At 38.4% G+C, this 12,364-nt stretch overlaps 2 protein-coding genes across 11 annotated transcripts in view; both read left to right on the top strand.

The window, feature by feature from the left end:
* The window catches only part of arfip1 (ADP-ribosylation factor interacting protein 1 (arfaptin 1)), a 14,604-nt gene extending 10,738 nt beyond the window's left edge, over positions 1-3,866 (top strand). For all 10 annotated transcript variants that reach the window (XM_044191639.1, XM_044191648.1, XM_044191645.1 and 7 more), the window contains 4 exons: positions 295-516; positions 833-990; positions 1,537-1,711; positions 1,813-3,866. In XM_044191639.1, coding sequence (XP_044047574.1) covers positions 295-516; positions 833-990; positions 1,537-1,711; positions 1,813-1,968 — 711 coding nt within the window. In that variant the 3' untranslated portion in view covers positions 1,969-3,866. The remainder of the gene's footprint in view (positions 1-294; positions 517-832; positions 991-1,536; positions 1,712-1,812) is intronic.
* Positions 3,867-6,121: 2,255 nt separating this feature from the next.
* The window catches only part of fhdc1 (FH2 domain containing 1), a 35,372-nt gene continuing 29,129 nt past the window's right edge, over positions 6,122-12,364 (top strand). Inside the window, exon 1 of the mRNA XM_044191635.1 lies at positions 6,122-6,376. The gene's annotated coding sequence lies outside the window, so the exon portion shown is untranslated. The remainder of the gene's footprint in view (positions 6,377-12,364) is intronic.

The raw sequence follows: 12,364 nt of genomic DNA, 5'->3' as shown, positions 1-12,364 counted from the left end.
TCTCACCCATTATCCTCTCTGTTATTAGGATGTTGGCAGAAAAGTGAACTATACCCCAAAGTGACCTACACAAATGATTGAAATCTTCTCTTGCTTTAGACTTTGTATTTAGGCTCCACTCCGTCCCTCTGATTGTCTCTTTTACAGTCTCCCTGCTCTTGACTAAGTACAGTAGAAACTACCAGCAGTCATTTCTCTATTTTACATTTCTCTTATCTGTGTGTGTGTGTGTGTGTGTGTGTGTGTGTGTGTGTGTGTGTGTGTGTGTGTTAATAATCCTGTTGTCCTCTGTAGTGTACCAGGCAGATCCTGTCAGAGAAGCTGGGTCGGGGCTCGAGGACTGTAGACATGGAGCTGGAGGCTCAAATCGAAGTCCTCCGTGACAACAAGAGAAAGTACCAGCATGTAATCAAGCTGGCTCAGACGCTGGCCAGTCAGCTGTCCCAGATGATGCAGACACAGAGGCAGCTGGGCGACGCCTTCGCTGACCTCAGCCTCAAGTCACCAGAACTCCATGTGAGTCCAGATAGATAGATAGATAGATACACTATAATCAAGCAGATTGGGTAGGATAAAGGGAAGGGGAATGTTATCATCCTTACTTAGTTTTCTAGCAAAGAGTCATAAAATAATGCAGAATATGTAATGACTTGTGGGTCATCTGCTGGGCAAACATGTTTTGAGATTCTACTCTGATCTCTTACATTCCTGTTCGTTGTTGTTGTTACTAAATGATGCTGGCACCTGTAGTTGCTTTAAACACTGTGGACAACAGTTCCAAATAAGCAAAATTTAGCGAGATGATTTAAAATTTGTTAACTCTGTTCTTCAGGAGGAGTTTGGTTACAACGCTGACACCCAAAAGCTTTTGTCCAAAAATGGAGAGACACTGCTGGGTGCAATCACCTTTTTCATCTCCAGTGTTAACACACTTGTGGACAAAACAATCGAAGACACCATGCTTAATATCAAACAGTATGAATTTGCCAGGTAGGTAATGCATGATCATATGTGTTTATTGTGCCTGTGCACCATCTCCAAAAAATTTAAGAATTGAGGCATTGTCAAAAGTCTTATTCGTGATAATTAAAATTTGTGGCTTGTGTTGTCTTCTCCAAGAAGGAAATGTAATGTTTGAAGTTCTCAGAGAAGTGCTCTAGTAGCGGTCAGTCTTCTTCTTTACTGCCTTTGTTGGCACGTTGCTGCATATCTTGGAGAATTACTGCCACCTGTAAATCAGTGGAATAGTGAGAAAACCATCGGCTGGACTGTTTATCACATCACCCGCTTGCACGTGCATCCTCATGCGCATTCACGAGACAAACAAAACGGGGACCCACTCATAAAATAGAAAAAAACTGCTCCATAGTACTACTAGAGGTCAAAAACGTGACGGGGCACCTTTTAATACTTCAGTCATAACAGACTGGACGTGGTGTGCAGGGATTATGTGTTGATTTTTAACAGTCTTGCACCTATCATAATGGATAAACATTGCATATTTCTGATGCTGTTTAAATAATAACACACTTCTAGGGTTGAGTATGACGCATACCGTACAGATTTGGAGGAGTTGAATCTGGGACCCCGTGATGCCACCACCATGCCCAAGATTGAGCTGTCCCAGCAGCAGTTCCAGATCCACCGCGAGAAGTACGAGAGGATGCGAAACGACGTCGCCGTCAAGCTGAAATTCCTGGAAGAGAACAAGGTCGGCTAGAGGCTAGTTCTGCTCTACATACCTGCGCCAACATATTGGCTTACCGTTCACATGTGCTCATCTCTTTATTTCCTTTTCCTGCTCCCAAACAGGTGAAGGTACTGCATAACCAGCTCATCCTGTTCCACAATGCCATAGCTGCATACTACGCTGGAAACCAACAGCAGCTGGAACAGACACTCAAGCAGTTCCACATCAAGTTGAAAATGCCAGGTGGGGACAGTCCGTCTTGGCTGGAAGAGCACTAATCACTCCTTTTGAAGCCATAGTGGCTCAGTTTGACAGGAAATGTCAAATTCTACAGAAACTACAGGAACCCCCCTTCTCCCTTCAACTCTACTGTCACTGCCTTTCAAACTTTCAGAATTGTAAATCTTTTAACTCAATACAGAAAATGAAAAGAAAAACTCCTACAATCCGTTTTACTCTTGATGTTAAATCATCCTTTTCATCTTGCAGTTATTTCAAATCATAGAAAATGCACTTTTATACTGTTTGAGAAATCTGTTGAATAGGAGTTGCTGCAGTAAACACGTTTGGAAACTGTAAATGGCCTTTTTGTATTCCAGCATATGAATGTTGTATCTCGGCACGGCGGACATGTTGGCTCTGTAAGGGCAGCTACGGGATCAAAATAACATTATTTACATGACTCTTATCAGCTGACTGAGATGGGGACGAATACTTTATAAAACTGTATTCAGGAAGCTTCAGGGCACTCTGAACATGAATTCTCTCATGATTTGACACCTGTTGAGATAAACAGGGCAAAATGGCATTCAGATTTCTTCATTCATGTAAATGCAAACTGGTCACTTTTATCAGTAAACTCTGATTAAAGTAAGAAAAGATATTTTTGGAAATATGCTTATTTGCTGAGACTTAGATGAGAACCTACAACCAGCAGCCGCTTAGCTTAGTTTAGCATAAAGACTGGAAACGGGCGGAAACAACTAACCTGGCTTGGTCCAAAGGTAAATTCTGCCTACCAGCATATGTAAACCTCACTAATACAAAAACCAAAGTGTAAAAAATCAAGTAGTGGTTTTACTGGAGGTTATGTGCCTTAGGACAGAGCCAGGCTAACAGTTTCCACCTGATTCCAGTCTTTATGCCAAGCTAAGCTAACCAGCTGTCGGCAAGAAAACAAATTTCCTTTGTTTTGTTGTGTTTCTTTTTTTTTTTTTTTTTTTTTTTTTATAGAATTTCCCTATTTTGTCTACATTCATGGCATACGACTGAATAGGTAAAAGTGTTCAATTCCAGAGAAAATGAAGGACCAGCCTTATGTGACTAAATGTGCCTTGATTTCTTGAATTAGTTCTTCTCTTACCCTCCGAGCTATAGTGATATCTGGTCTTGTTATTGAAAACAGGCACTCTCACTACCAGTTTTCAGGACCAATTCTTGAAGGAAGAGAACGGACCAAACGTGCACACACACGTGCACACGCACACACTCTGAGGACATTAGAGTCTGTACAACTTTACATGTTAACCCTCCACACAACACAAAATGATAGCTGTGTTAAATAAATACTCCAGTAACTTCAGAAAGTCTAATTATAATTTAAGACTTGCTGTTCTCAAAGATATTTATCCATATTGCACATATGCACATTTATGCATTTGAGACTAATTACAAAAAAAACTTATAAGAACTGTATGATATGTAAGGTGAAAACCAAAATGCGAACTTGAGAAACTTTTTGTCTTTTGTAAATTTGAAAGACCAGCATCCTTTGCCTGAGCTGCTAACAGTTTCATGTCATTGGGATATATAAAAGTATGTTTTTCAAAGAGGACATATTGTATGCTGGTATTGATCACCAGCTGTCATGCCCTCACTTTGTTGATTTGTACTTTTCCAACGGCTCACCATAGCAGTTTGAGAGTGTGAATCTTGTACAACAATCTATTGTTTCCCTGAAATAGATGGATATATATATATATTTGTAATTTTCTCTATTTTACCTTGAGTATGTAGTCTATGACCAATGCCATTTTTCTGAAGACCTACAGAAAGATGTACTAGTATGTGCTAGTGTATCTCTACCTTTTGTAATAATGAAACATTAACAAATGTTAAGAAAGGATTCTGAATGTTGTGTAACCTCTTTGGGAAAATTAAAGTTTCTTTTCTCTAAGTGCCTCCAGAGGTTGTTTATTTTATTTTATTTTGTTTTATTTTAATTTTTGTTGAGGATTTGTAGTAGCAGCTTGTACGAAAAGGCACCACCAGGGGCCAACAAAGACATATGAAGCAAGACGAAGCCTTAAAGTACATTTGTCTAACAGAGGGCTACAGCAAAAAAGATACAGACAATGTTGCTAAGGGGGCAAAAAAAGCTTATGATATGCCCTATCAGAATTTACAGTTATATTTAAGGTAAACCTGTTCAGCGTTCATCCTGTTTTTTTGTGTTCCTTTCCAGATAGACAGCAGTGGTTTATATGCAGTTGACATATGGATTCAATTTGACTTATGTTTACTCAAGTCCAGGTGCTTTTAGATTCCCCTTTAGGTTTTCATAATCACAAACCTACCACACCCACAGGTATACATTTGACAGGATCTGGTTAATCCTCAGAAAAGCCTTGAGGAAGTTCATCACAGCCTCAGTGATGTGTTTTATCTCTGGCTCTTCAGAACACCACGCTAAGTAAATAGAGCAGCACTTAAAGCAAATCTAAGTATGATTAAATGTTTTTCAGTGGAAACAAATGCAGCTCTAAGATGTCAAGTCAAACGTATGTAGCTCAATTTGTCACTGCAGTATCAAAGTGGCTCCCATACACGAAATTAATTTAAAAGAATTAAAAACTGATTTTTTTTTAAAAATGCACTTATTATAAATTATATTGCTTTGTTAATACTGTAGTTGAAAATGTTTCACAAAGAAAGAACCACTTCTATTACTAAATGCATTTTATTCAGTAACAACAATTTAAAAAAGCTATTTCCACTTTTCAGTTATATTTTTCTAATTATTTCAAATGCTTTCAAAACACTGAGGAACTATAATATAACTGGATGAAAATACAGCTCTTCCAATTGAAGTTTGCCTTTGATTTTTCAAACACTGTAGACCTAATTGTGCAAATGAGTAAATGAAAATAAAAGTTCTGTTGTACTTTTTAATCTAATTTGTATTTTAGTCTAGTTAATTTAACACTGTTTAATGCTCTGATTTACTGTAAGTCTACTTTATGACAGATCTTAATCTGTGTGATTTGAATCTTGATTGTGTTATGTGGATCAGAATGATGCTAAATGATAATTTATTGTACTACAGAATCAGCAGGTTCTGACGAATGTCAGATCACCAAAAAAGAAGACTAGGAAATTCAGTATAACTGTCATCTTGATTAGAATATTTAGAAGACTGGGGAAATATGCAACCCCCCTTTTTTCCAGCCTATCAAAGTGTGGACTTATTTTGGCCATATTAGTGCTTAGCTTTATTGGTGGATAAATTATGACATTTAAGCAGTGATCACCATAATTCAACATACAGTAAATCACCAGTGTAAAAGAAAATAGCTAATATGTGCATTTTTCCTTAGAAATTGTACCTCCTCTTCACTAATGTCAACCCTCAGTATGTCCCTGACTCATCTCTCGGGCAGATTCTTTCAGATAGCAGCAATGTAGTAATACCAGTGTAAAAATATTGAATTATAGGTAAAAGTCCTGTATTCTGATTTTTACTTAACAGTAAACAAGTATTAGCTTTAAAATGCAAAGTCCAAATTCAAAGTACATTTTTGCTGTTTTATCTCCAGTTTTGGGGATTTTCATGGTGTCAAAACAGTAAAAGAAAAATACCAAAAATACCAGTATCTCAAATCCAGTGGTGGAACTTAAGTAAAAGAGTAATTCCACAGTGCAAATATACTTTGTTACAAGTTCAAGTCCTGCATATCAAAATTTTATGTACTTAAGTATTATCATCAGAATGTACTTTAAGTGTCAAAAGTATGCATTATGCAAAATGGCCTCATTCACAGTGTTATACTATTATATACTATTATTACTATTACTATTATTCACAGTGTTATACTATTATATATATAACATTATTGGATTAATTACAGATGCATGATCGTGCAAGCTGCATTTGATTGTTGTAGTTGATGAAGCGCATCTAATTTCAACTATTGTCAGAGAAATATAGTGAAGTAAAAAGGACTACATTTCCCTCAGATATGTAGTGTTAAGTTGTATAAAATGGAAATACTCAAGCCAAGTACTAGTACCTCAAATTTGTACTTGTGTAAATACATAGTCACTTTCCACCACTGCTCAAACCTGATGAAATGTGCCTAGTTACATTAACCCACCTGAGCCTTGTGATTGCACCAGTGGTCACAAGCTGCTTGTGGCGCGCGCACCGGGGAACACGTGAACGCGCCTGTCCCACCTGGCCCAATCACGTTTGAGGAAGCTCACTACACCGCCTGCTGCTGCTGCTGCTGCTGCTGGTCTGTGTCTCTGTACTGTTTGCGCTGCAGCTCAGCCAGGACACCAGCAGCTCACCTGCCCGGCTGCTAAGCTGAAACACAACGCAGATTTTCTCCTCTGAAAAGTATCTACCACTAACTCCAACGGTGTCGGGGCGCATTACGTGTCCCGACAAATCCTCTCATCCCTCCGGTAAGTCAAGCAGGACGGTACCGCCGCATCATGCTCTGTGTGGATGTGAAATATGGAACGACCTGCTGTAACGCTGCTGTGAAAAGTCATTGTACCGTGGGAGTGGAGTCTGCATATCCTTTTTAGCAAAGCAGGGCGCATTTAACCTTACTGTTTTCTCTTTGAGCCTTTAAGGTGACAACAGAATGTGTTCTGCAATGCAGTTTTAGGTCCAAAATTACATCATTATGAAGCTTTTGTGTAGTTTGAGGCCTGAATCTGTTGCTCTGCTCTATGTTGGCAATGTAAACACCGAGGAAACATTAGCTTGTTCTCAGTATTTCAAAGATTTGATGCAAGAACTTGATTATATCCATTTAATATTGCTACTAGAGAGCTCAAAATGGAACTTATTACGCAATAAAGTAAAAAATATTGTACCCAAATGTGTAAAATAGATATTAACTTTTCTAAAAAATCTTTTCCTTCTCATTCTAGCTAACATATTGTAATGTAAACACAGTAGTAGACATACAATTCCTCTTGGAAGTTTTCATGTTTCATTGTTTTACAACAAACATTTAATGTGGCTTTTTGACACTGATCAACAGAAAAAGATGCCATTATGATAATACTTTTTCTAGACATATATAGTAGTTAGAGTAGTGGTTATTTCATGTTGGAATAAAACTCTTTGTTTCATACACATAGCCGAATATTTCTAGCTGTCACTTCAAATTAAATGAATTAAGCCTATAAACTTTAAAAACTTTAATCCAGTAACTATCTGACCAAATAATAAGTAAACAAAACTACAGCTCTGACCAGACAATTTTCAGTACTTTACAGGTTTTGATACTCTATGGATGTGCTATGGATGGATTTTGGTTGCTACCACAAAAGGTTAAAATACAGCCCTTTTATATTTGATGGACATTTTTAAGTTAAATTGATTACTGGAGTGAGAAGCAGTGTTTAGTGGTTGTTGTGGATTCACTAACAGAACTTACTGCTCCATCCCCAGCCCTTTTAGTTCAACATGTGTTCCTTTATAACTCTGCCCCTGTTGGTTTTGTTCTGCACCTCAGACCCCGGCTTCCTTGGCTTTTGTACACTATTATACATGCTGAGATAAATTAGAGGGCAATTCAAGTGTTGGGAACAATACCCCCGTGGAAAAAAAAGTTTCTCCCCAGGTCAGGTCATGGGGGAGGGCGATGTCACCCCCGGTTGCTGTGGAAGCCGAGAGTAACATGGAAAACTCAATTCTCTGACGTCATCCCGAGGAGGAAGATGTTGGGGGGCTTGATTTATTTCTGTGTGAGCAAGGAGGGGCTGAATAGTTGTTGCCAACTTGGGTCAACTCAACGGGTCTTATTGCCTGAAAATCTGTCCTTGTCTTATAAATTCAGTTTTAGTCTGCAATGAAAAACGGTTAAAAAATAAAAAACATAACAAAAGAAGAAAGGAAAATTAAAGCGTCCTTAGTTGCATGCCTTTCTCTTATGTCACAACCCAAAGTCCCACCCCAGTTACCACCCAAGTCTCTCAGCTATAAAGTGTCTCATAACGAAAAAACAGCCTAGAATAAAACTTATCAACTGACCCACCTTTTCTGCCAAAAAAAGGATTCAGGGCTTAAATAACAACACAAACATTCCTTCCACTGATGTCTCGATAAATATTGTTTTTGGGGATTTCTGAAGATTGCTCAATGCTGTGTTGTGTTATGCTAGAGTAATGTGATTCGTGTAAGTCCTAAGTAAGTAGTCTTTCTCAGATATTCAAGTGTATTCTAATGAAGCCTGCTGTGTCTCTGGGCCCTTGGGCAAACACTTTTCCCCACCGCCATGTAAACATGTTTGCATTCCCTCCATGTTTCCCTGCTGTTGTCTCTATGGTGACGTGAGCACCTGCTTTATTTGTCACCTTTGTATGTCATAATAGCCTGCGCCTTACTCAGGATCTGCTGGTTTAAGCCAGTTGTTAAGCCGAGTTTTTCCTAAATCATACAGTATGTGTGTTATTATGCTCGAAATGCTGTGATTAATCTGTAAGCTTCAGTGTCAGACGTTGGTTTAATGCTGGACACAAGACTGTGAAAGCCAAGAGGTACAGGGAGATTTGCCTAAAGCTAATCTTGGCACCAGGTTCAGATTGCTGAAGCAACAATTGGAAGACAGAGCCAGAGGTAATACAGACACAGTGGTCTGCTGCAGGCCAGACACTGATCACCTGTTAACAAAAGAACAAACAGAAGACAATTCAAAGCTCTGTTTTTGATCCGTAGCACCACAGATGGTGTACTCTGTCTCATCTCATCCCTCCTTCTTGTCATTACCTCGCCTGAGTGGGTTTTGTTTCGCCTATTTTACTTTTTCTCTGGGTGTGTAATGTTTTATTAGGAGATTCAGTGTTTTGTTTTGTGATCTGAAGTGTAATATACTTCTGGAAAATGCTCTCTGGAGTACATTTGAAGAAGCTGTGTCATAGTGTGGGATAGTATCTTTCCTATTAGAAGTGGGTATATGTCATTTTATATTGTGATATCAATATGTAGGCGAGGCAGTTTTAATTATAAAGCTTGTTTCATTCATAGAGGTAGATTCAAGGTACTGTACAGAGAAGTTAAAAACAACATAGTTCAAAAGTAAAAACGACACAATTCAAGGTTAAAATAATACAGTTCGAAGTTTAGAAACATTTAGTTAAAAGCGCTTGAGAACAATAAGGTTTTCAGTCTGGATTTAAAAATGTCAATGGATGGGGGATTCCTAAGACCATCAGGCAGTTGGTTCCAGTGTTGTGCTGCATAAAAGCTGCTTCTCCTTGTTTAGATTTTGCCCTGGGCACCACTATCAGTCCACTCCTCAGCGATCTAAGAGGTCTTACAGGGTTATATTGCTTAAACATATCAGTTATATATTTAGGGCCAACTCCATGTAAAGATTTATAAATAAGTAATAAGACTTAAAATCAATTATGTGGCTTACCGGCGATCAGTGTAGAGATTTAAGAACTGGGGTGATGTGGGCTGTCGTTTTGGTTTTGGTAAGAACTCTTGCGGCTGAATTTTGGATAAGTTGCAGGTGCCTGATGGTCTTTTTAGGAAGTCCTGTCAGAAGTCCATTGCAGTAATCAATTTTGCTGGAGATAAAAGCATGAATCAATTTTTTTCCAGATCTTGTTTTATCACAAGGCCCCTGACTTTGGCTATGTTTTTAAGGTGATAAAATGCCAATTGTGTTATTGCTTTTACATGACTGTTAAAACTTAGTATGGAGTCAATTAAAACACCAAGGTTCTTAACCTGCTCTTTTGTGTTTAGTGTCTTGTCTTTTAGGTGAGCAGCAACCCTGAGCCTTTCATCTTTGTTGCCAAATAAAATGACCTCTGTTTTCTCTTTGTTTAATTGTAAGAAATTTTGATCCATCCAGGTATTTATTTGCTCAGTGCATTTGGATAGTAACTCAATGGGACTGTAGTCATTTGGTGAGAGAGCTAAGTAAATTTGGGTGTCATCAGCATGACTATGATAAGCAAAGATCACGCTTCTTTAAGCTCTGTTTTGATCTCCACCAAACTCCTCAGGGAAATATCTGGCTTTTTAGCAGCTAAATGGTTCCCTGTTATCACCAGCTAGTTGCTAATTTTGTATGTCTGTTGTTGCTGGTGCTGGGCATGTGGTGTACAGTCAGTTTGTCAGAGCAACTTTAAAGATATACACACTGTTGCCAGTTTATTAAGTACACCTAGCTAAATCAAATACAGTCTAATACAACAGCCCTACAATAAATCATACCGTTATGAAGGTTATAGTGCTACGTTTTTGTTTAAACTGTTGTAGATTTTCAACATTATGATCATTTTGAAGGATGTAATTTGTGGAACTGTTTGTATTACATTATACTGACAGGGGTTTAATATTAAGCTTACTGCATTGATATAAAAGGGGTGGAGAATATCTTAGAAACACCTCTCAGTATTAGGCAACTGAGTTTAGACACCATGTTTTAGCAAATTGTTATTAATCAATTATATCAAAATTGCTGTCAATTATCGGTCAATCAACTAATCAATTAATCCACTAATCATTTCAGCAGTATTGGAAATGCTCTCTGAAGTAAGTTTCAGGTTGATGTGTCATTATAGTAAAGATTTAATTTTGTATTGTGTGGGATAGTACCAGTCATATTTCATATATACGGTTCTAAATGATCCGCTGCTTGCCAGCAAAAGTTTAATAAGTGAGACGTTCAAAACATTTTCTGCTTGGTCAGTTGAGCACAGATTCCTTGTTTGTTTGAATCAGATTTAGAAAGGTTTTACTGTTGGTTATATGATTAGATTAATTCCCTCCTCAGTTACAGGTTAGCTGACAGGCGTGACATAACCTGTGTTACAGGTGAGATAGTCATTCATATTAGTCTTAGCTGAACCCGTCTGAAGCCTGTTTAAACAGTCATTGACAGAGCAGGCTCGCGTGCTCTGCAAACTGGCAGCTTTAATCTTTCAAATCTGAAAACCTCGTTTCAGACACAGGCTGTTATTACCAGATTTATGCTAAGCTTGGGGGATATGTTGTGTTGGGGGCTCCTGCATCTGCACACAGTCTTTATGAAATCCTTCGTTCTCTGACTCTACAGGTGTTTGTGCTACAGTAGGAGGCACAGTGAAGGGACTGCAGTTACAAGACAGTTTTGTGAATATGCATCTCTATTAGATTGTTCTCCAGGGAGTTCTTCAGCACTGCAGAACAGTATTCATTATATGTGCTATACTCTAACTCAGAGCTGATGTAAGCTATGCTATGATTTGTGACAGTGTTAGCAATTTTGGTGATCTGCAGCTTTTAATTCCAATATGTCCCATATCATTAATAATTTCCTCATACAGAAAGTAATGATGCACTTGGAAAAGCTTCTTATAAGAAATGCCTAGTTTGACATAATTTCTGCCTCAGCAGTCTGCAGGCTATCGCACAGTTTGTCTGTGCAACAAAGATAATGAAAAAAGAGGGTTTTAATGTGCTTGGGGGTTATTGTATAGATTTCCATGATATATCTGTTTGAGATCAATGTGTTAATGATTGTAGAGGAAGTTCTTTCATTAACTGTGGCATTTGTAAAGAGGCGTCACACCCGGACTTTCCAGTGATCGTGGCAGCAGTGATTGTAGCCAGGCAAAGCAATAGCGCATCACAGTACATCATATGCAGTGACCATAGTTACGCACTGTAACACTCCAGCATAGAGCAGAGTAGGAGAGAAAACAGCTCTCATGCACCCAGAGGCATGAGGGAGAGCTCACAATTAAAGCATCACAGCTAACAATCACTCCATACAGAGTGAGTCATAGAAAAATAAGAGACATCCTGTAGATAGAAACGAATGAAAGAGCAGAGGGAGTTATTAGATAATTAGAATAGTTCTCATTAGAATTAGAATAAGTACTCTTTCAAATAAAACATCAACATTTTTTGACTTAAACGTTGCTTAACCATGTCCAGTGAAATGCTACTTCAGTACACCTTCAGAACAAATATTACTGGGGCCACTACAGAAAGTTGCAGATGAACAGACATTTAACAGACACAAACCAATAGCAAATTGCGCTCAGCTGCAAAACTTTATGGGCGTGTTTGCGCTGTAATATCATTAGCGCAATATCTTTTGTGAATCAGACCTTGAGACAGCGCAGATAGCGGTTGCAAAAAATGCACAATTCATGGTGCTATCAGCGGCCGCAATTCATTCTTTGTGAATTTGCCCCTCAGTGCTTTTGCCACTAATGCACTTTCAATGGAAGTGATGGGAAACAAAATCCACAGTCCTCCACCTGTGCAAATATTTATTCAAAAATGAGGCTTCAGAAGTCTAAATTAGACAAATGTGGGTGTCTTCCAAAGTCACAGTCTTTGTTTCCCTCGACAGTGATTCCCTGTTTAGCTGTAGTAGAGGGATAGAGACTAAAAGAGGGAATTTTGTCCTAAAAAGACTAACTTTGGAA

This window comes from Siniperca chuatsi, linkage group LG3, assembly GCF_020085105.1.
Source record: "Siniperca chuatsi isolate FFG_IHB_CAS linkage group LG3, ASM2008510v1, whole genome shotgun sequence".
NCBI lineage: Eukaryota > Metazoa > Chordata > Actinopteri > Centrarchiformes > Sinipercidae > Siniperca > Siniperca chuatsi.
This window is presented reverse-complemented; position numbering and strand designations above follow the sequence as displayed.